Source organism: Ambystoma mexicanum, chromosome 2p (assembly GCF_040938575.1).
Source record: "Ambystoma mexicanum isolate Mex_15411 chromosome 2p, UKY_AmexF1_1, whole genome shotgun sequence".
In the NCBI taxonomy this organism is placed as follows: domain Eukaryota; kingdom Metazoa; phylum Chordata; class Amphibia; order Caudata; family Ambystomatidae; genus Ambystoma; species Ambystoma mexicanum.
Genome location: NC_090923.1, coordinates 144,020,120 through 144,041,840, shown reverse-complemented (window position 1 = coordinate 144,041,840; position 21,721 = coordinate 144,020,120). Strand labels below are relative to the sequence as shown.

At 49.3% G+C, this 21,721-nt stretch overlaps 1 protein-coding gene across 1 annotated transcript in view; it reads right to left on the bottom strand.

Annotated features, from left to right (window-relative positions):
- TXNRD3 (thioredoxin reductase 3) overlaps positions 1-21,721 on the bottom strand; it is a 311,226-nt gene that overhangs the window by 69,117 nt on the left and 220,388 nt on the right. Inside the window, exon 13 of the mRNA XM_069643385.1 lies at positions 20,238-20,345. Within this exon, the coding sequence (XP_069499486.1) occupies positions 20,238-20,345 (108 nt within the window). The remainder of the gene's footprint in view (positions 1-20,237; positions 20,346-21,721) is intronic.

Genomic DNA, 21,721 nt, shown 5'->3' with positions numbered 1-21,721 from the left:
GTTTCGCCGTAGTCGGCATGCTTGTTGATTGAGTCTTGAGGTTCTGTCGAGAGAAGGTTTCACTAGCCCTAACTGGGTCTCGAACTGTGCCCCCAGGAATACCAGCGACCTCGATGGCTGCAGAGAGGATTTTTCGAAGTTTATGGCGAATCCCAGCTGTTGTAGAAGCTGCATGGTGGCTTGTAAACTTGTGTTGGTCGACGCTGGGGAGGATCCCCTTACCAGCCAGTCGCCGAGGTATGGGTATACATGGTGGCCTTGCTTCCTTAGCCAGGCCGCTACTGGAGCCAGGCATTTCGTGAACGTTCTGGGGGAGGTCTTGAGCCCAAAAGGAAGAACCGTGAATTGGTAGTGAATCCACCCTATTACAAATCTTAGGAATTTCCTGTGTTTCCGACACATTGGAATATGGAAATACGCGTCCTGTAAATCCAGGGACGCTAGAAAATCCCCCTCTTGAACGGCGCGGATCACTTCCTGCAGAGTGAGCATCTTGAATTTTAGGCTCTTTAAAGACTTGTTGAGATCGCGTAAGTCTAAAATGGGACGCCATTTGCCGTTCGGCTTTTTTACGACGAAATATCTTGAGTAGACTCCTTGACCTCTCTGTGATGTTGGAACTAATTCTATCACGCCCTTTGCTAACATGAGTGTTACCTCTTGTTGCAGTATCTTCAGATGGGAATGAGCGGTGAACGCAGGTGGAATTTGCGGAGGGCTGTATTTGAATTGTAGAGAGTGTCCGTTTCTTATAGTATCCAGCACCCATTGATCCGTCGTTATTCATTCCCATTCGTCGACATATGCTGAAACTCTTCCCCCCAGAACGGTGTGTTGTATGTCACTGCTGATCTTTATTTTGCTCATCTCTCGACGACGACTGATATGATTGTCTTTTCCTGGAAGTGCCGGCGACGGTTTGTCGTTTGGGAGGCACGTCTGTATCCCTGGGAGGGGTAAGCTGATCTGCCAAAGGATCTGTCTCCAGATGCAGAGAATCTTGAATTACCTGAAGCCCCTCTAAAGGGACGAAAAGACTTGTAGTTTCTGCCACTCTGGAGGGCACCCAATGAACATGTTTATTGCGTGATTTGAGGCTTCCTCACCTTCTCGGACGAGTAACATCGCTGCCTTCCTATGCTCTTCCGGAAGATGATCAAGCAACGGAGCTAGCCTGTGCCACATCTCCCTATCGTATCTGGCAACAATTGCCAGAGAGTTTGCGGCCTTTACTGTGGTCGCTCCCACGGAGAGCACTTTTTTGCCAAAGGCATCTTGGCGTCTCGCTTCGTTCTCAGGAGTCGTCGTGCACTTGTGCTGGGCCTTCGCATTCCTCGCCGCTGCCGCCGACACCACCGAGTCTGGCATTGGTTGGTAGGATAAACACTTGGGGGTAGACTCTCGAACCTTAAACTTTTTTTCCAGGCGTCCTTTCACTGCCGGCTCTGAAAACGGGTGACGCATTGTCTGCAACCCCTCCTTCCATACATGGTCTAGTATTGGTATTGAGAACACAGACCTTCTCTTACCCATGTGGTCGAACAAAAAACAGTCCTTTTTCTGTTCGTCCTGGGACAAACCAAATTCTTTGCATGCCTTCTCCATCATAGAATGGAATGACGCAATGTCGTCCGGAGGGGACGGGTGAGCTGGGCTTCTAGGGGTTTCCAATTCCACCTCTGACTCCCAGGTTGGATCCCTGGAGGGGGATGATGAGATATCCGACATGGCTCCCCTGTCAGACTCCGAATCTGGCAGCTCACCTTCCTCTTGTGCCAGTGCTGAGATTGGCGTGCGTAGGTGCGTCGGTTGACGGGACGGGCCCGGCTCATCGACGGGTGACTGTGGCAGGTTTGCCTGAGGTAGTCTCTGGTCCAACGACTAACGACTGAAGCGTGGACAGAATTTCCAACAACAAAACAGATTGAGGATTGAGAAGAGGGGCAGATACCGGTATAACGGATCCCCTCGTCGACGACTTGTCAGCCACTCGTAGCCCTAGGTCTGCTGGGCCAGCTATTCTCTCATTCTCGTCCTCCGAGGACAGCAACACAGCCTGATCTTGTAGTAAAGTATCCGGGGGGATCGGATCAAAAACTTCAGGCCTCCAGTAGAACCCCCGTCGACGAGGCCATCGTCGACGTCGTTGGGACGCTGGATGCCACCTGCGTAAGTGGCAGGGTGGAGGCCGATGACTGGGCCGCCGTCGACGACGGGGAATTAGCAGGTGGTTTTGGCGGTCCCGCCTTTTCCACACTTGGCTTGCTTTTACTCGACGCTCGATTCGTGGTCGATCTATGATGATCACCCGAGGAGGATTTCCTTTCCTTTTCATGCTTTTTTGATGAAGATGATTTCTTTGACGAGGAGTCTCTAGTTGAGTGACTTCCAGACGACTCTTTTTCCGTCGGTCGAGATTTCTTCGCCGGTGGTTCCGACGAGGTAGCGCGGCGTGATGTTTGCCGATTGTGTGGAGCCTACCTCCGAAGGGGTGTATACCCACGCTCCATCATTCAGCCATGCCACCAGTCGTCGACTGCGGTCTTTGAGGGTTTTTTGAGAAAACCCTTTGCATATGTCGCAGTTATCCGCCGAATGGTGAGGGTGGAGGCAATATATACAATCCATATGTCCTTCCCCCTCGTAAACTTTTTTCAAGCCGCACGTCGCGCATGGGCGGAACAGCGCTTTTCCTGACACGGAGGACATTTTCTGTACTCAAATTCCAGTAATGCAACCTTGTACAAAATAGTAAGACAACGCGAGGAGATCCCACTACTTTGGAGACGGTTGAAATCTGAAGGGGAACCGCGGGGGCGGGCCTCTTATACGGGGACGGCCTACGGAGCATGCGTAGGCGGGTCCTAAAAGGACGTAGATAGGACACAAAAGTGTCTGAAGTTTTCCTATTGGAAAAGGCTATATATATGTGTACCGAGGGGTCCCAGTGACGACGGGGAATATTCTAAGCATGTGAATCCATGAAAGATCCAATGCTGGAGAACTACATTACTGCTCACATTGAACCCTCTTGAGATGAGCCTGGCTGCTCAGCCACACTACCAACTTGTGTAGTTCAGACTTATACCAAAGGTTGGGTCCTATTTTCAGAAGGCTAAGGTTGTTGTAGTGCACCCTAAGGGTACTACCCCAACTCTTTACCCAACACTGCCCTATACACAAGCCCCTCTTCCTTCAGCCATCTTCAGATTTGGTAGCCCGTAAAGTGGCAGAAGGACCAAGAGAAGAGCCACAGACGGTCAGGCGGGAGGGTTCGCATGTGAAACCATGCCAGACCCATGCTAGAGAACAGTTACGGTTACAGGCAAGTAACGTGTTCCTTCTCCAGCATGAGGTCTGGCATGGATTCACATGCTAATGATTAAAAAATACATCGCAGTACAAACATGCACAACCACGGGAGGTGGCAAGGCTCAACATAAGCATCTCTTACATCCTCAGCAGTCACCTTCAAGCGAACAGGTTGCGCAGCACTGCTTGGCCGACTCTGGACTCCTCATTGGAATCCCCGTTGACTCAGTAGAACATTGTGAAGGAGTGCGTCGACCTCCAAGTAGCAGCCCTGCATATGTCCAGCAGGGGCACAACCAGACAAGAACGCCATTGCGGCAGCAATCGATCTGGTAGAATGGGCTCTCGGACAGCCAGGCAACGGTTGGTTTGCCAACCAATGACAATGGGCAATGCAGCTGGAGAGCCACCAGGAAATGGAAGCCTTGGACAGGGCCTTCTCAGGTTTCACCGGGCCAAAGTTCAAAGAGTTAAGACGTCTTCCGGAAACTTTGTGCAGTCCACTTTGAACTTCAGCACTCTAGCCACATCCAGCGGGTGCAAAGTCCTTTTAGCCAGCGACAAAGGCGTCGGGGAAAAACAGGCAACACCAAGGGCTCGTTTAGCTGAAAGTCCGACAGCTGCTTGGGCATGAAGGAGGGGGAACGTCCGCAGCACAAGCCTCAGCTCGAGGAAGGTTAAGTACGGTGGCTTACAGGAGAGAGCCTGAATCTCACCCACCCATAGGGGGGGGAGGTGACAGCAATGAGGAAAACTGTCTTCCATGACAAAAACTTTAGCGGAGCGGTTTGAATAGGCACGAATGGAGGGCCCATGAGGCTAGTCAGTACCACATCGAGTTCCCATGCCGGGGCGGGAACCTTCACCAGTAGGACCGAACAAAATAGTCCCTTGACGAATTCCTTACCAACGGTGAGACCACAACGGTGACAGTCCCAGTGATCTGGTGTAGCTGGAGATAGCTGCCAGATCAACTTTGATAGAGGCGTGAGCCAGACCCTCCATGGCCAAAGACAGCAAATATGGTAGCACTTGAGGAGCCGTGACCCTCAAAGGGTCGATATTCTGAGCACGGCACCAAATAGCGAATCTTCCACTTGTGTCCATAGCACTTTAAAGTAGACGATGCCCTGGCCTTGGCAACCACTTCCTTGCAGTCCACCGGGAGATCGTACCCCAAACTCTAACGCTGCATGAGCCAGGCATTCAGGTTCAGTGATCATGGGTCGTGGGGAGGTATTGCGTCTCCTTCCCTGGCGAGAAGATCCACAATCACTGGAAGCTTGACTGGAGGGTACACGGACATGCTGAGAATGTCCGGGTACCTCGGCCACCATGGTGCGACGCAGATCATCCTGCACCAGCACTGTCTGAGTTGATTGATGATGCGAAGAAGCAATGACAACAGAGGGCACGCATACAAAAACAGGCCGTTCCAGGGGAATGACAATGCATCCCCAATGCTCCCCGGCTGGGGAAACCTGCTGGCGAACCTCCAGCACTTGGTGTTCGTCGCAAATACATCGATCTGGGGATTGCACCATTCGCATCACAGGTGGTCTACTTGGTCCTGGTCTTTGGAGAGCACCGAGGATCTGGTGTTCCCCTACATCCCAATGTAAAACATTGTGGTGGTATTGTCTGTGAACACCCGCATCACCTTGCCCTTGAGGGACGGAACAAACGATTTGAGAGCCCAAAACACTGAAACACTGCCTGCAACTCCAGAAGTTGATGTGCAACGTCTTATCCACCGGCAGCCACAACCATCTGGTGTGAAGACTCCCGGTGTGAGTTACTCATCCTTCCAGGGACTCCGGGTGTGAGCTCCCCATACTTCCAGGGAGGCGTTAATCGTGACAGTCTCCTGGTACAGTGAGGTCTGGAAATCTGTGCCTCCGGCCAGATGAGAATGCACGCCCCCCCCACCTTGAGCGCGATCTTGCCCTGGAAACTTCCCGACACTTGGATCAAACAGGCGTTGAGGAACTCCTGCAGTGGGTGCATCCGCAGCCTGCAGTGTCGGATAAGATCGATGCACGACGCCCTCATGCAGAGTAGTGACTTGATGGTCCCCACCGTTGCGATCTTCAGTGCTAGCAGCCACTGCAACTTGTCCAGAATGGCCACTGTCCTCTCCTCCGAAGGTGACGCCAGGCACAACACTTCAGAGTCGGGATCCCAGAAACAGCACATCCTGCGATGGAGTCAAGCAGGCACTTGAAGACCCTAGGTGACGACTCCAGTCAGGGAAGGACCTTTATTTGGTAATGCTTCCCTTGAACTATGAAGCGCAGAAACTTGATGTGCCTTGTGGATAGGGATGTGGAATTATGCATCCTCCAGGTCCAACGACGACAAAGTCTCCCTCTTCCAGCCGTCTGAGCACATGTTGAAGAGTGACCATTCAGAACTGAGATTTTATGTATTTGTTCAGTCATCGCAGATTGAGAATGGGCCTCCAGCCCCTGGTCTTTAGTATGAGGAAGTATCTAGAGTATACTCTAGAGCCCCGAAGACGCTTTGGAACCAGCTCTATCGCCCCCTTTATTAACATGGCCTGGTCTTTCAGCAGCAGCTGAGGGATGTGATTTTCCTGACGGGCCAACTGAGGTATTTGCAGACATTGGTGGAACTCCAGGGTGTGTGTGGGCGAGAGCTTCCAGCACCCAACGGCCGGTTGAGATGGTCTTCCATGTGCTGACAAAGTTCACCAGCTGGCCTCCCACTGGGGTGCACGGGTGGGAGCCCCGATGTCCTGGCCGGTTCATTCCTGTTTGGAGGTAGACGGGCTGCCCTGGGAACGGCCTATGGGCCAAGGAACGGGGAGGTTGGTGGTATGAGGACGAAGAGCCCCCGCCAACACCTTTCGCAGAGCGGGAGGACTCGACTCCCGAGGACCGAAAGGATAGACGCCGCTGTTGTAGCGTGCCCAAGGCACGAGCCGTCCTCGTGTCTGCCTTGATGGCCTGCAGGGACTCTTCCACAGCTTTCTCAACGAGGCCGTCACTGTCGAAAGGCATGTCCAACACCCTGGTCTGGACCTCTTGACGAAAGTTCGTGGCCTGGAGTCATCCACGGCGGCCAAGGCAAACACCATTAGATCTGGCGGAAACCGGAGTCCGGAAGGTCTGGCCATTGTGATGGCGTGGGCCAATGCCACCTCGCCCTCTTGCAAAATATCCAAGGCTTCTGCCCTCTTGTCGTTGGGAAGGAAGTCCAGCAAGGGGACAAGCTTAAATAGCTCCCAGTCGTATTGAGCTACAATAGCAAGCGCATTGGCGGTTTTGATGGTTGTCGCTGCAGAGGCGATCACCCGTCTTCCCATCGCATCTGTCAAGACCCACAGAACGCGCCCCTTCTTGACTTCCTGGTCCTTGTCACGGCGGGGTTTGCATTCATTGTTTCTCCCAACATGGCCGTATCACGTGACACGCCTCGCACCAGCCTTCACGGCACACGTACGTTCCATAAATATGCCACGGGCCCGCGAGTCTCAATGCTATTGCAAAGTAGCGACCAGACGTGTGCTCCGTAGCTCGTGGTATTATTCCCTTGCTTCTTCCACCCTAACCCAATTCTAGTCCCTTCCTCCCTTTGATTTCCTGGACTCGTGTGCTAGTTGCACACCCTGGAGTCGGAAGAGACTCGCGCAGCCTTATTCAAGACTCGAGCAGTACGCAAGAAGACATCGATCAAGAAATCCAGCAAAGATAGAACTCAGGTGAGAAGGGGGGGGGGGGGGGACTCCTTGACAGCATCCCACTTCTTCCCCTCGTTGTCCTGAGGGATGGACGCAGCTGAATACGTAGAGCCCGACAACGACTTCTTGGTCGCCGCCGAGACAGAGTCCAGCACCATGTGCTTTTTCTCCAGGTGGTCCCTCTTCGCCGGGGCCGACTAAGGGTTCATAAGCAACAGCCCCCCCGTCCCAAATGTCATCCAAGAGGGACTGAAAGGATGTTCTCCCTCTGCCTCGCAGCGTTGATAAAAGAATCCCTCCTTTGCATGGAACGATCCTTTCTCGTCCATCGGCGTAGATCTGGGCAGAAGCGACGGGAGGTCTATCCCGTCTTCGTCTTTGCCAGTCATCGTCGTTGCTGTGTCTGGTTCCGTCACATCTCAGGGAGGGTGAGATGGCGGTGAAGGATGGCAAGGAGGCAAAGGGTGCCTCTTCCTCTTCTTGGCCAATGGTTCACCCGTCGGCAGCGGGTCGGCTGGAGCCTCTGGAGGAGCAGTCGTCGGCGTGACCGGCATCCTCCTCTACATCTCGGAGACAAGTGTATGCAGATTAGAGAGATTGTCCACTGAGAGGTCTCTAGGGGGCAGCTGAGGTGGAGGGCCCCTAGGAAGCTGGGGCACAGGGGCTGAACCAAGGCCCTCGTTCTGAGGCTCGTTGCCTTCCTCAATGGTATCTTCATCGCCGCCCTCATCGTCTGTCAGCGCCCTCGTTGTCATAACCCTCCTGGATGGGCTGTAGGTAGACGAGCTCCTCAGGAAATATCCGAGCCCTGGAGGAATTCCGTGTCCCTCTTCCCCTTTCTTTGCGTCCAAAGGGGACGGCATAGGGGAGATGATCGGCATTCTCTTCTCCAAGGGTCTTCTGAATGAGTTGGAATGTAGTTTCTCTCTTGGGAGGGAATGACACTCTTGCCTTAGAAAGGGCACCCTGCTTGCCTGCACCTCGCGGCCATGCAGAGGGATGCTACCACCACCTCGATGGAAGGCAGAGCCTTCGCAGGGCGCACCTGGGCCTTCACAGCCTTCAGTCAGGACAGGTCTCTTGTCCTGCTTGGCCTTCTCATTCAGGGACGGGTCGGAGGCTCTGTCCCCTTAGGCCTTCAGTCGAGGGTACACCCTGTTTGCTCTTCTCTGGCCACCACCAGAACCACCTTGCCCGGGTGGTCCGACTTCCTCTTGGATGAAGATCCAGAGCGTTGACTGGTGACCAAAGTAGTTGGAGCTGTAGAACGTGCCCTGGCCGTTGAGTAGGCCGCTGCAACGGCACTCCCAAAGGCAAAAGACTTGCAGTGCTTGGCCTTCTGTTGGACCCCCGTTGAAGGGGTGCCCTTAAAGGACTTAGAAGCCCGCTCAGCTTCCCTTGAACCGAGAGAGGCATGACCCTGGGTATCACCCAAGGATGAGGGCCTTGGCCTGTAGCCACTCTTCCAGCCATTTATGCCGATCCCTCAACATGCGCGACGAGAGGTCACGGCAAAATGCACAATCCTCTTCCCTATGTGCCGGGTACAGGCAGTATATGCACCGAGACTTTTTATCGTCCATATAAACATTCCGCAAACCGCAGTCGGTACAAAGCTTGAAAAGAGTGAATCTGTTACGCTCACCTGGTATCCACGGGGACGCCACCCAGCTGTGGGGACTCTGGTGCCCTTCTCAGCTGCTCCCAGGTATAATCAGCAGGGAAGTTCTGACTGGAAAACAGGTGGGCAATGTTCAAGACTAGGGAAGCTCTTACCCCAGTTGCCAATACCCCGTATGCCTGCAGCCCCTTCCCGGACATTTCCTCACCTTGTTATGGGTTTTGGCATGCTCTCCATCCTGCCTTCTTGGCAGGGGCGCGTTGTCCTTTGTGGGAGAGTGCGATCCAGTTACTCCACTGATGCAGGCCCTTTAGAGTCTTTCAGGTAGGCCTTATTACTGTCATACTGTATGCCTTTCATGGATATAAATCATGTCTTTTCTCTCCGCTTAGGTGCGCGGGGGTTCGCTGTGGAACGTTGGCTGAATTGGGACTCACCAGCAGGTGATGGTGCTTCGAAAGCGCTTTGAAGCGGTAAGTAGGCGCTATGCGCAGCGCTATGATGCCTTGCCTTTGCTAACCTGTTGTCTTTTGTTCCCGTAGGTTGCGGTGCTCACCCGGAGCAAGAAGTCCCAAGGCGATGCTGGTCAATGGGCGACCCGTGAGGTAAGGTGCCGGCACAATTGTAAAATGTCTAATGTCCCGTTTCTTTCCTTTTGCAGATTCGACGGTCCGGGAGGCTCGCTGTTCCTTGGATGCTGATTGCAGGAGCGGATGGCAGCTAGCTGTGGAATCACAGGTAAGCTGCCATTAACAATGTCCTTTGTTTTTCAGATGCAGTTCTTCTGAGGTTCGCAGATGACGCTCATCATGTTAAGCTGCACGTTGCAGGATTGCAAAGTAACACTAAGCATGTTCTCCAAGTCGGGTGTGGTGTAAATAGCATCAAGAAAGTAGTCCAGGTAAAATAGTCCCTAGGCTACCACACCCAAACAACTATACCGCATAGCTTGGTTCCCAGGAGCCAAGCTATGTAGATGCCTCCATGTTGACTGGCACTGAAATAAAGTAGTTCCCAAGCACAAGTCTTCATTAAGTATGAGCCTGGCGCCAAAGGCGCCAGGACTGGCCCCAAGAGGGCCTAGGCAAAGGATGCCTAAGCTTGTTGGGGGCCCGCACTGAGAGCCCTCCTGGCCCATGGGCCTGCTGGGGGGGGGGGTTCAGGAAGTGGGTCTTGACAGAATTCTTCTAGTCTGTCATGATCCACGCCGTGTAGGCTTTGAAGTAGGCCCTGAAGAATATTCTGTAAGCTAGCTCTATACTACTAAATCTAGTATACAGACCACAAGGATCCCCAGGCACCTTCAAAGATAACCTCATTCATCTCCTCATTACTTACCTTAAACCAATGTCCAAAGTGATCCTTTTAGGAGACGTGAACTTGGACCTGAATGACCCTGCAGACCACAACGCCACCTCACTAGTTCTTTCTGGGCTTTTACACGGTTTCTATCTGGTTCGAGTCCTTTGTGCATTTTGCCTTTGGCGGGCTTCACCCTTGAAGCCCGCCCAGACTCCTGTGTGGGAGGGTCCCGAAACGTCCCTGTCCTTTGTCTCTAGGTGTGCCTGAGTGAACCCAGATTAGCTAGCTAGCTGTCCAGGAGGAAAGCCACCCTGCTGGGTGATTTGACAGCCCTAGGGCTGTAAATTAAATGGGAAATTGCTAAAGGGGAGGTTTTTGGGACTAGAGGCAGAGTCGACCACTGGAGGAAAACATCTGATGAAGATGTGAAGAGACACCAGCAGCACCAACCCGGACCTCAAAGTGTCTGGTGAAGCCCTGCAGCTGTGCTGACCCCGTTTTTGCTTTGAGTGGGAAGAACCACAAGGAACGACTTCCTCCCTTGGGCAGGTGGGACCAGCTAGCCTTGAGACAAGCTGCATTTTGGCACAAACCCAGAATTGATGTGACTTTCTAAGCAGCAGATTGTCAATATCTGGGGACCCCTGACCATCATGGAGTGCAATATTTCCAGGAAATGAGAACCTGGCCAAAACTTTGTGGGCATCCAGAGGACCCTACTGAAGCAAGAAATCATCATCATCCAGAGTCCCCTCACCACAGTTCAGGACCGAGGTATCAAGTAACTTCCAACTGGAGCTGTTAGTTCTTTGGTGCTGCGAAAAAGGCACCAAAACTACAAAAGGCAGCTGAATCAAAGAATACATTGCTACATGGTCCCTCTCTAGAGTGCTGCCACAGTAGCCCACCAGACGTCCTCTTTCATCACCACGGCCAAGGACCAGGAACAAGGGTCTGCTGTACTGCAACAGGGAGGCATCCAGCTGGAACCAATTCTTCAATTCTCAGGTACTTTTTTGGGGCTTGGGGCACATCTACCTTTTGCCATTTGTGGTGCTTATCAGCTTGGGAGTACTATTTTAAACTCTTGAGTTGACCTCAACTCGCCTACACTGGCCTCGCATTTGTGCTTCTTCAAGGTGGCTCCTCTTGAGCTTGTTATTTTCTACTGAAATGCTGACCATTTTAAAACCTTTTTCTAATAAGAGTGTATCAGAACTTTGAACGGGCCCATTGACTTTGGCTGTCCTTGTAAAGGATAATCCCACTTTGCCAAGTAGGTTTGTTGGTATAGCTGGTGACTCGGTTTTGTTTTTTTGCAATGGATTCTAAAGGCAGTGGAAACTTGGTTGCCCACAAGATATTGATTTTAATCCTGTGTGCATGTACCAGTTATGGTGGGAACATGTAATAATCAGTTTCTTCCTCTGGCATGAACTTTCGATTTATATTGATGCTTTACTTGGATGGGGAGCACATCTAAGTGATCAGTCATGAACCACATTCCAGATCAATTTTTTGGAACTCTGGCCCATCAAGTTGGAACTGTACAATTAACCTCCTGCAGACCCATGTGTTAATGTGGATTTTGCACAATCGCCTGTTGGCTGTACAACCACAACCTTAAGATGCCGGCAGAGTAATTAGTGTTAGGTAAGAATAAGTGCAGTCCAACTGGCGTGGGACTACACAAGACGTCTCTGGGTTTTAAGTAACCCACCTTTTAATATAGGCCTGTACTACAGAAGTTGGTAGTGTGACTGAGCAGCCAAGCTCATTTTAAGAGGGGAGGGTGGGGGGGGGGCAATGTGAGATGTAGAGCTGTACAAAGAAATCAGTAAATACAAGTATCCAATTAAACACTTACGCACTTAAGGTTATTTAATAAATTATGTGTACACAGATATTTAAAGCATTCTTTAAAAAAGCAGTAATTAGCTGTAAGAATAATCCCAAATTAGGGTTCAATTCAAAAAGTGAACAATAAAGCAGATTAATTCATTCATATATTCCACATGTTCAAGTACCCAGAGGGTAATGTCAGTATAGCATTTATATAGCTTCACCCTCCTTTTCTGTCACTCTCTGGCTGGCCTCTCTTGGCCCTCTTCCTGTCCCACCTGTGAGTCTAAGAACCTTGGGGTCATCTTAACTCCACACTCCTTTTCTCCCACATCTCTGATGTCTCTAAGAAGTCAAACTACCAACTGCACCTCAGGAGGTATTCTTCCTTCCTCCTCTTACCCCAGAAGATCACCGTCTATGGAGCTCTGGTTCTCTCTAGGCTGGACTACTGAATACATCAACATCCTTTTCTAAATCTGCCTGCTTATAATCTCTGGCCTCTGCAACTCTTCCAAAACAGGACAGCGAGATTGGCCTCAAGCCCAGAGATCGCATCGCTCCAGCCCTGAAATCTTTGCATTGGCTCCCAGTGGCTGCAAGGATTAAATCCATAACCCTTTGCATGGTCCACAAGGCTTTCTGGGGCCTGGGACCACAACACCTTTAACTCTCCCTCCGTAAATACCTTCCTACTCGAGCTTTACACTCCTCCAACTCCCTATGGGTCAATCGCTTCTCCAAGAAACAAGTTGGTGGCAGATCTCTCTTCAGCTGGGGCTTCTCTCTGAACAGCCTCCCTACTACTCTGAAACTGGAAAACCATCTTCGGTTCTGGAAGCACCTCAAAAGCTTCCTCTTTGCTTCTGCCTTCGCTTTTCCTCTCCCCTGCTGACCAGTCTGCTTCAGCACCGGGTTACCCTCGGGCCCAGGTACCTGCCCACCCAGCCACACACCCGCAATGCCTCCTTTGCAACCCTTGCACTTTTGGTCTCCATCTGTAACCCTGCGGGGTCCCCTTACCTGCACTTATCAGACACCCATTGTCTGCACTTTAACCTTGCACTTGCTAACTTGCTGGCTGCACTACCATTTGGTGTTTTATCCCTTGCTCAGCACTTCCCACCCCCCCCTTGCACTTTCACCTGCCCTTTCCCCTCACACGTTATCAATGTCACTGGTCCGAGTAAATTTTTTTGTCCTCCCTTGCCTCGTCACGCTCTGAAACACTGGTGTATGAGCAAAATACAAATAAAATAGATCACCTTGGCAATATTGCGTTTTTAACACAGGAAAGGTTAGGGTGTTACGCTCCGACAGCGCTGCTCTCGCCAGTCTCCCTCAGCATTTACACCGGCTCACACAGTCCGGGGAAAGACATCGGTGTGGCAGCGTTACCGGTTTCCATGGAGACTGTATGGACGCCGGCATCGGTATCGGCCGTGTCAGCTGACACGCTCATTCCGCACAACGCGTACACCGATGCTCGGCCGTGTCAGCTGAAACGCTCATTCTGCACAACGCGTACACTGATGCTCCGCCCCTTGCCTTCTTAACCCGGTTCCTCTCGGGGCTCGGTGCTGCTAATTGTAGTCTACACGTACCCTTACGTGTTTAGCCCCGGAGCTCATTTCCTTCTTCAAACCTTCCAATGCCTTTTCCCTGGTTTGCGACTTTGCCTTCCACTCGGACTACTTACGGATTGCCCTGTTGACTGGTTCTACACGCTGTTACGACTCGGAACGTTTCATGGACTGTTGGCGGCTTCCTGTCAGAAGTCGTTTTCCTACGCTGTGTAGCTTTTTGGTTCCTTCCACAAGGGCTGTATCGGAGCGATCATTCCCTGGCAATAATTGCCTTCAGTAAGTGTGCCTTCATTTCAAACTGTTCTCATTGCTTCCTGTGATGATTGTTCTTGGATAAACACTGCCTACCCTCGCTGTGAAGAAAACCACACGCTACCTTGGACATTGTGCTGGATTTATACTCTTATCTTACAGGTGCAGTTCAGGACGCTTTCCATTTACTTGCACCAACCCGTACCTAGTGCGTCCCTCGTGCCGTTCGGGTGTATCCTCCCTCACTAACTTCCCTGTTTATTATTTTCTCCTGTCGTGTCCTTTCCAACAGGATTTCCCTTTTGCTCCTCAACCATCGCCTTCCAGGTTAGTTGTGCATTCTCTAGGGTTCAAGGGGAGTCCTTAAGTCAGTTAAGCTAGTTCCTTATTGGCTTTTGCATTGTCCTTCTAGGCTCTGTACATACTCTGCTACTCCAACCAACTTGTTCAGGTATTCATGAATTGGCGCTTGTCCTACAATTGCTATTCTTATCTGTACCGCGTATAACCCTTTGTGTTTTTTCTTCAGCTGTTGGTCTAGCTGTGTGCGTCTACCCCGCTCTTTTATTTGATTGATACCTCAGTCTGTCTTATCAACACAGCAGAGGGATACATCATAGAAAAAAGCCCCTCTTGAGGAAGCCTAATTCACTGAAATCAGGGTAGCTGAGGTAGAGACTGGTTGCTCCGAGAATTCCACCACTTCTGTCTTCGAGGTCCGGTTCCAATCTTCCGATCCTTGGTGTGGCGAGTAACATAGGATTAGATCAGAACAGACTGATGGGTTATAAGAACAATTCGATTCTCCCAAAGGGATGCAGACAGTCCATTATCCCAGCATTAGTGTTCAACATTTAAAACCTGTAAGGGAACAAGCACTGCCAAAGCCAATAGGTTCAGAAGGAGGCCTTTAGGGAGCGAGGACAGCCAAAGTCAAAGTCCTGATACTCTTCTTAGAAAGGTTTTCTTAAATAGTGTTCAAAAGAGAAAATCAAAGCAACTCAAGAGAAGTCACCTTCTTGCTTCTGTAGGGTCCTCTCAATGCCCACGAAGACATGGTTGGATTCAGACTTCAGAAGACAATGCACTCACAAGTGGTCGAGGTACCCCGGGTATTGGGCTTCTGCAGCCTTGGAAAGTCACAGCAGGTCGGGGTTGCGACAAGAATGTGTCTCGGGGCTAGTTGGTCCCACCAGCCCAAGTGAGGAAATCGCCTTTTCCGGGCCTTCCCTGTTGATTCATAAAACTGGGCAGCACAGCTGCAGGGCTTGTTCGGGCACTTTTGAGGTCCATTAGGGTGCTGCTGGCATCTTCGCTAGTCTTCTGCTTCAGACGTTGGCCTCCAGTGGTCGACTCCTCTTAGTGCCCAAAACCCTGCTTTTTATCCAAGTTCCCATTCATTCACAGCCCTAGGCTGTCAATCACACAGGTCTGCAATTGGAACTAGCTTCACTCAGGCACACCTAGACGTTTGGAACCCTCCCCCACTTCCTGCCTTTCCAGACACACTGGAGCCTGTGCAGGCTTAAGGGCTGAAGCCCACCAAAGGCAAATCACACAGAGGACTTGAACCTGATGCAAACAGAGTAAAAGCCCAGAAGAAACTAACAAGAAATGGAGAAAGACGACAGGGGCCAATTTGAGAAAATGGTCACCCTTGGGTGCAGCACTGCAGCCGAGGTATCAGCCTATAGCTATACATGCCACTAGGTAGTAAAAAAAGAAACCACTGCTACCACCCATTCTAGTCAGTTAACGTAACAAAATGTTACATGGGTAATGGGTTAAAGGAGTTACTATGTAACCCCCCCCCAGCACTCCACATAGGTGGTGTGTGCTGAACCCATAAAGAAAAGGTCAGACAGGGGTCATCTTACTTCTTGGGAACAGTAGTTCACTCAAGAAAATGTAAACATTAAGAGAAGTCCAAGGGACCTCAGTGGCATTGCACAAAAAGGTGCTGTGTATCAATGCAAAAGCAATGTCACCTGGCCTAGTAGGATAGTTATCTTGGTCTTCCCTCTGTTCCCCCTCTTGCCTCGTCGAGCCTTAAAGCACTTGTGTTTAGGTTAGTTATAAATTCCATAAGATATGGAGTTTACCAGACTCCATAAAACAGTAGAGAACATAGAAAATCATGGTCAGGAAAACACACGAGTGAGGGAGAAAAAGGTCCCACTCAGGAGAGAAAAATAAAAAGCTCAGAGCACAGCAAAAGTGTTGGGGGTCTCCAAGGATAAAGGGAATTGGCACAGAAATGACAATTCTCCACAACAGTTAACCAGCCAGTGGTTCCAGAAGAAAAACAGGAGTTCAAGGCGAGCCTACCTGATGGTGCACAAGCTGCAAGGCCTGCACAGAGGAGTTGAGGTGAACTCTCAATTGAAGAAAACAACACTTCCCAAGCCAGGGAGCACCGAAAATGGCACAAGCCAATTATAAAAACAAGTCCCACAGTACCTTCAAAAAGGGAAGAAGAAATTAGAGCTGGCTTCCTTCTAGGTGCACCTTTGCAGACCCCGATTCCTGCTCCTTGGTCGTGGTGGCGAAAGGAGAGTTGTGTGAGGGGGGGCGGGGGGGTCCTAGGCCAGGCTTCTGCAGCAGCACTGGAGAGAAGGGGCCGGCAGCAAAGGATTCAGCTCACTGCAGTGGCTCTTTGTGGTTTTGGCGTCTTTCTTAACACCAAGAAGAAACGAATATCGGTGGTTGGATCCTCTTCGATTACTCGGTCCTGAACTCAGGTGAGGGGAGTTTTGGTGAAGGATTCCTGCCTCTGAAGGTCGACATGGATCCCTGCAAAGTAAAGTTTGTCGGATTCGATCTTTGGAGGATGATACACACTATAATGGTCCAGGTACCCAGGGTATTGGGATTCTGCAGCCCAGGAAAGTTGCAGCAATTTGGGGGATGGCCCACAATGAAGAAGGTCTGGAGGCTATTTGGTCCCACCAGCCTAAGGGAGGAAGTCGTCTTTAGTGGATCTTCCCTGTCTATGTAACAACAGACCAGCACAGCTGCAAGGCTTCACCGGTGCTTCTGTGGTCCTGGAAGGTGCTGCTGGCATCTGTGCTCATCTTATGCTTCAGAATCCTTGTTCCAGTGGTCTACTGCCTGTGGGCCCAAAATCCTCACCTTTTAGGCTGAAACACACACGCACGCACACACACACGTCAGTCACCTTGTGTGGATGTCCTCCAGAACAGTCATCAGCCCAGTTACAACTGGTTTCAGCCAAACATACCTACAGACAAAGGACAGTGAGGTTTCAGGCTCCTCCCAGACTTCCTGCCTTCTCAAGACACTGGAGCCTGAGTGGTTCCAGGGCTGAAGCCTGCCAAAGGCAAAACTCACAAAGGGCTCAAATCTACTCTAAAGGACAGACGAAAAGGCCAGTAGGAACTAGACAACGAGCAATAGCGAAATAGACAGGTACCATTCATGGGTGCTGCACTGTAGCTGAGAAATTAGCCGGCTAGTAACATGCGTAAAAGGTAGTAAAAAGTGACCCCTGCCACCAGCCATTTAAGTCAGTAACTAAAAGTTACATGAGGAGTGCATGAATGAGTTGCAATGTAAACCACAGCACACAACATGAGGTGGTGTTTACTAAACCCACAGATGAAAAGTTAAGTATCTTCCTATTCTTGGGAACTGTAGTTTTCACAACAGAATGTATTTAAACATAAAGAGAAGTCCAAGGACCTTTTCAGTGACACTGCTCATAGGGTGCAAAAAGCAGATGCCCGTATTAAACATACAGAGTTTTCCAGACTACATAAAACAGTAAAAATAAAAATCCCAATCAGAGAAAAAGAATGAGTGAGTAGTAAAAAGTTCCACTCATTCAGGAGATTAAAATCAAACAAGTCCAGAGTCCAGCAAAACTGCTAGGGGGTCTCTCGGGTTAAAGGGAATTAGCACAGAAACTGAAAATACTCCCATATATGTTCAACCATTCTGGATGGTGGAAGGTCTGTGTAAGTGTTTTGTCAGTGTGTGGGCAGGCAGGAAGTGGGGGGGGAGCGTTTACCTCCTATGGCCTTGGTCTGCCTTAACGGAACCAGCTCCCACTGTGGATCTGACTGTCTCGATTGGACAGCCACCCACCCCTTTCTGTAAACTGCTGAGAGAGATTGCAGTGTGTGCTGAAATTGAATAAAAAGTGAGGTTCCCAAGGTTAAAAGGCAAGTCGACCACTGAAAACTGAAGTAACAGCTGAAGAAATTGACCAGAGACGCCTGCAGATCCTTTGCAACATGGTGAAGCAACCACTGCTGTCCTGACCCCTTTTCTATGCAACAAGAGAACGACTCCTTCACTTTGGCTGGTGGCACCAACCACGCCTGAGATTAACTACAATCGGAGCCATCTCCCAAGGTGCTGCAAACCGCGAATACCAGGAGACCCAAACCCAATCGTAGTGCATCGTCTTGCCAGGGCCGAATCCGTCCAAGTCTTTGCTGTGCTCCAGGTGAAACTTCAGAGACACAATCCGACTCATCCAAATTCCCTCACTAGAGTGCAGGACTCGAAGAAGATTGACTGGGTGAATTATGCCCTTTGTTAGTGCTGCAGAAAAGGCGCCAAGACCGCAGACGGACCAGAGATGCTGATGAAATCTGTGCCAGAGGTCCTCCCTCGAGACTGCTGCCGAGAGATCATGTCCATTATCCTGCCTTTCGTTACCAGAGGTCGGCACCAGCGCTGCCACAGAGGAGAATCCAGCCACAAACATTTCTTCAAACCAAAGGTACCGTGGGGCTAAAAGGTATTGCTTACTTTGATCCAGAAAGTAGCTCGAGGATGTTGGAGTGCATGTAGAGGAGTCTAGGGTGTCCACTCTTACCTAGGACCAAAGGTGCCGTTTGTGCCCCCTTTATAAGGGTCTCCACTTGTGTTATTCTTCTAGTATAACTACCAATAGGCTAAAATTATCCACAGGAGCCTTTGGTGGTCTTCTGCTTGGTAAGACTGAGCCCTCTCCGAACTGCCCTTTAGCTAGGGTTGCGAAAAGACTATCTTATGTGGTTTTGGAAACTAAAAACAATTAACGTATTATTGTGTCATTACCAATAATACAGTAGAACTGTAATTAATGTCAAAAGCTGTAACAATTGTAACTGCACGCAACTACAAACTAAGCAGTGGTCTTTCTATAAGTCTCCCCTAAAACTTCATATGCTTATGTGTTTTGGGTTAATGAGCCAAGTATTTTAAAGCATCTTGTGTAATAAATATAAGTGTTTCTTTGAACCGCTTTTCTCACTGGGTTCAGTGCAATTAACTACAGCTCACATCTTCCTCTTATATGCCTGACTGCTCTGCCACTACCAAGGTTCCATGAGTAGTACAGACTGATGCTAAGAGATGGAGACCTATATTCCATTGGTATAGTTTTATTTAGTCTTACCTCAAGTGGAAAACTTCCCCCACAATGCCCTGCAAAAAGGAGGCCTTCCCAAGAGCCAGTGGACACAATGGAATTCTTCAGGTGCACAAGACAATGTTTTGATATACATCACTTCCAGGCATGGCATGCCCTTTTATGGTTTCTTTAATGATCAGAAAAAAGAAAAACTAAATGGTGGTTTTTTAAATATGCCTAGTTCAGTACCAAAAGGCCGACTTCTGGAGAACATGGATTTGGGAAACGTATCCATTTGGTTATTTGAATGAATGTTATTGAACAAGAACTAAGCTCTGCCTTTTGTGAATGGGATGACACCACTGATACCGAAACATGTCTGGGGTTGTTTGTTCTCTCATACAGAAGGGATCTGACCAATCTATTCAGGTTCGATTGCCCCTTTGGGGTGGGACCAGGTCTGACTTGCATATGGTCCGTCTCCTTCTGTAATGGCTTGGCAGTCTAAAGAACAAAATATCTAGAAGGTGGCCCAGAGCAATTGACAGACGTAGAGCTTAATTAACTCTTATTTTGCCATAGGTTAGACATTTGCCAGGCAGCACCTTAATCACCTGGCCATAACATTGAGAGTTAGCACATAATGGCAGTACATGGAAAAAGGCTATAGGCAAGCCAAAACTGTCAGTTTCGCCAATGCTGTTTTTATTTTATTTTTTTAACAGCACTCCGTACAAGGAACAGATGTGATGGTATACTGCTTGTAAGTGGCTGAAGAAATATTTTAAGAATTTTATGGCACATTTTATCACACCAGTAGCTTATTTTCAGTTGCAATTAAGCGATTTACTCTCAGAAGAGGACTTGGAAAAACATTAGAAACCCTCAAAAGCCGCTATCTGAACGATACCAGGTTTGTGCATTGTGGGCAGGGAGGGGTGGATAGTGGGTCATAATGGAAGGATTAGCATGGCCATGAGTGGTCATGAGTGGTCATAGGGTGGGCACAAATTCTAAACAACTACAAACCATTTTATCCTAAAATTCTGTCCATCTCCCATTTATACTCCAATGCCACCAATAGTTTTAGTCTATGTAGCACTTAAGCATCACCCAACAGCCAAAACTAAAAGTGACATTTTGAAGTATACAACAAGCTTAACTGGAGAAATGCGATCATGTCAGACTGGCATGACCGCCTGAAGCACCACAACAAAAAAGGTATTGCATCAGTTGGAAAAATGCGCTTCTCACCTCTATATTGTCCTGTCCAAACTGCTCAATTGCTCGCTCCTCGGATAATCCACAACAACCATATTCAATAGGAGTGAAAACAGTAGTTGGAACATTGACATAATCACACTGGAATAGAAAACAGATGATTATTTTCTTCAGCTGTACCAAATAAACATATGTTAAACAAAAGATAGGGTGCAGTTCTTGCCCTATAGCTACAGTGAAACCTACTAGCATTGTGAATGTCCAAAATTCTACTGCTAATCACTTGCACAGATCTGCATGAAATCTTGCAAAGAATTTTATGGCCCGGGCTCCCTAACCCCAAACCTAAAATAATTGTGAAATAAAGTAACTTACTTCATGGAGTACTTTTTGTAAATTTTGCAGAGTGGGGGCTCGCAGCACCCATGTTTCCATATTCCTCTGGGACTTTGAATGTTCAGATAGCCTTTTAGGTTTACATTTTATCCTAGGGTTGAGGACATAGCCGGGACGAACCAAAACAAAAAGATGCCAGGCACCAGACAATGCAAGCATGAAGTCCTGATAACTTGGTTACTAAGCTGTGTGGGGTGGGGAGAGCAGGTAGGGAGCTGGCGGCGTCTTGGCTTTGCGGGGTGCAAACTGATATTTTTCCTCAACGAGAAAAGGAAAACTTTTTTTTTATAAATAATAAACACAAGGTCCGAATGTCACATTTCAGTGGGATCTTGCATTTTCTGTGGCCAGGTCAAGGCTCCACGAGGTTGGGTACCTTTTGTGCCGAGTCCCTGTTGGAAGAGATTTTCTTTGGTCCAATGGTCGATGGAAATGGACGAAAAGATTGTATCTAAAATGCTGAATGCACGTTTAGTGTGCATTTGGTATAGAAGATTAGATCGAAGCCCATTATACTGAACAAGGGAGCTGGGGTGTCCCTGCTCCCCCAATTCGGTATTATGGGCTACGGGGGTGTCCCAGCATACATTAAAGGCAGTGCGGGGGGGGGGAACAAACTGTTCAAATCCCAAAAGATCATTATTTTTCCCTATATCTCACTCAATGAGTGGGAACCTTTTTTCCACACAGAGAGCCTTTTACTCTTGATGGGTGTAATTTTTAAGACTCTTCATAGTGTCTTTGATAAGTATACTCAGCAACTTTTGGCATATACATCCTATTGTTGCTGGGCTGCCCTTTGGGTTCCCCTTTTTAATCTTCTCTGGCATACCTTGTGTAAACTACAGTTCCCAAGGATAGACAGGAAATGTTATCCTTTCTAAACTTTAATTTAGGTGAGACCAGCACACCCCACCTTATTTGGAGTGCTGGGGAGATGCAATGTATCCACTTTCTCATTCCGCGTAACATTTTTGTTACAGGGACAAGCTTACCTTAAATGCCTGGTGGCAGTGAACCCTTCTAATTTGGTGCGCCTTTACCACAGGCTCTTTTCACAGCACTGGTAAAGGCACCCATGGGTGCTCATTTTACCATAATGCCCCCACCCCTGTCTTATT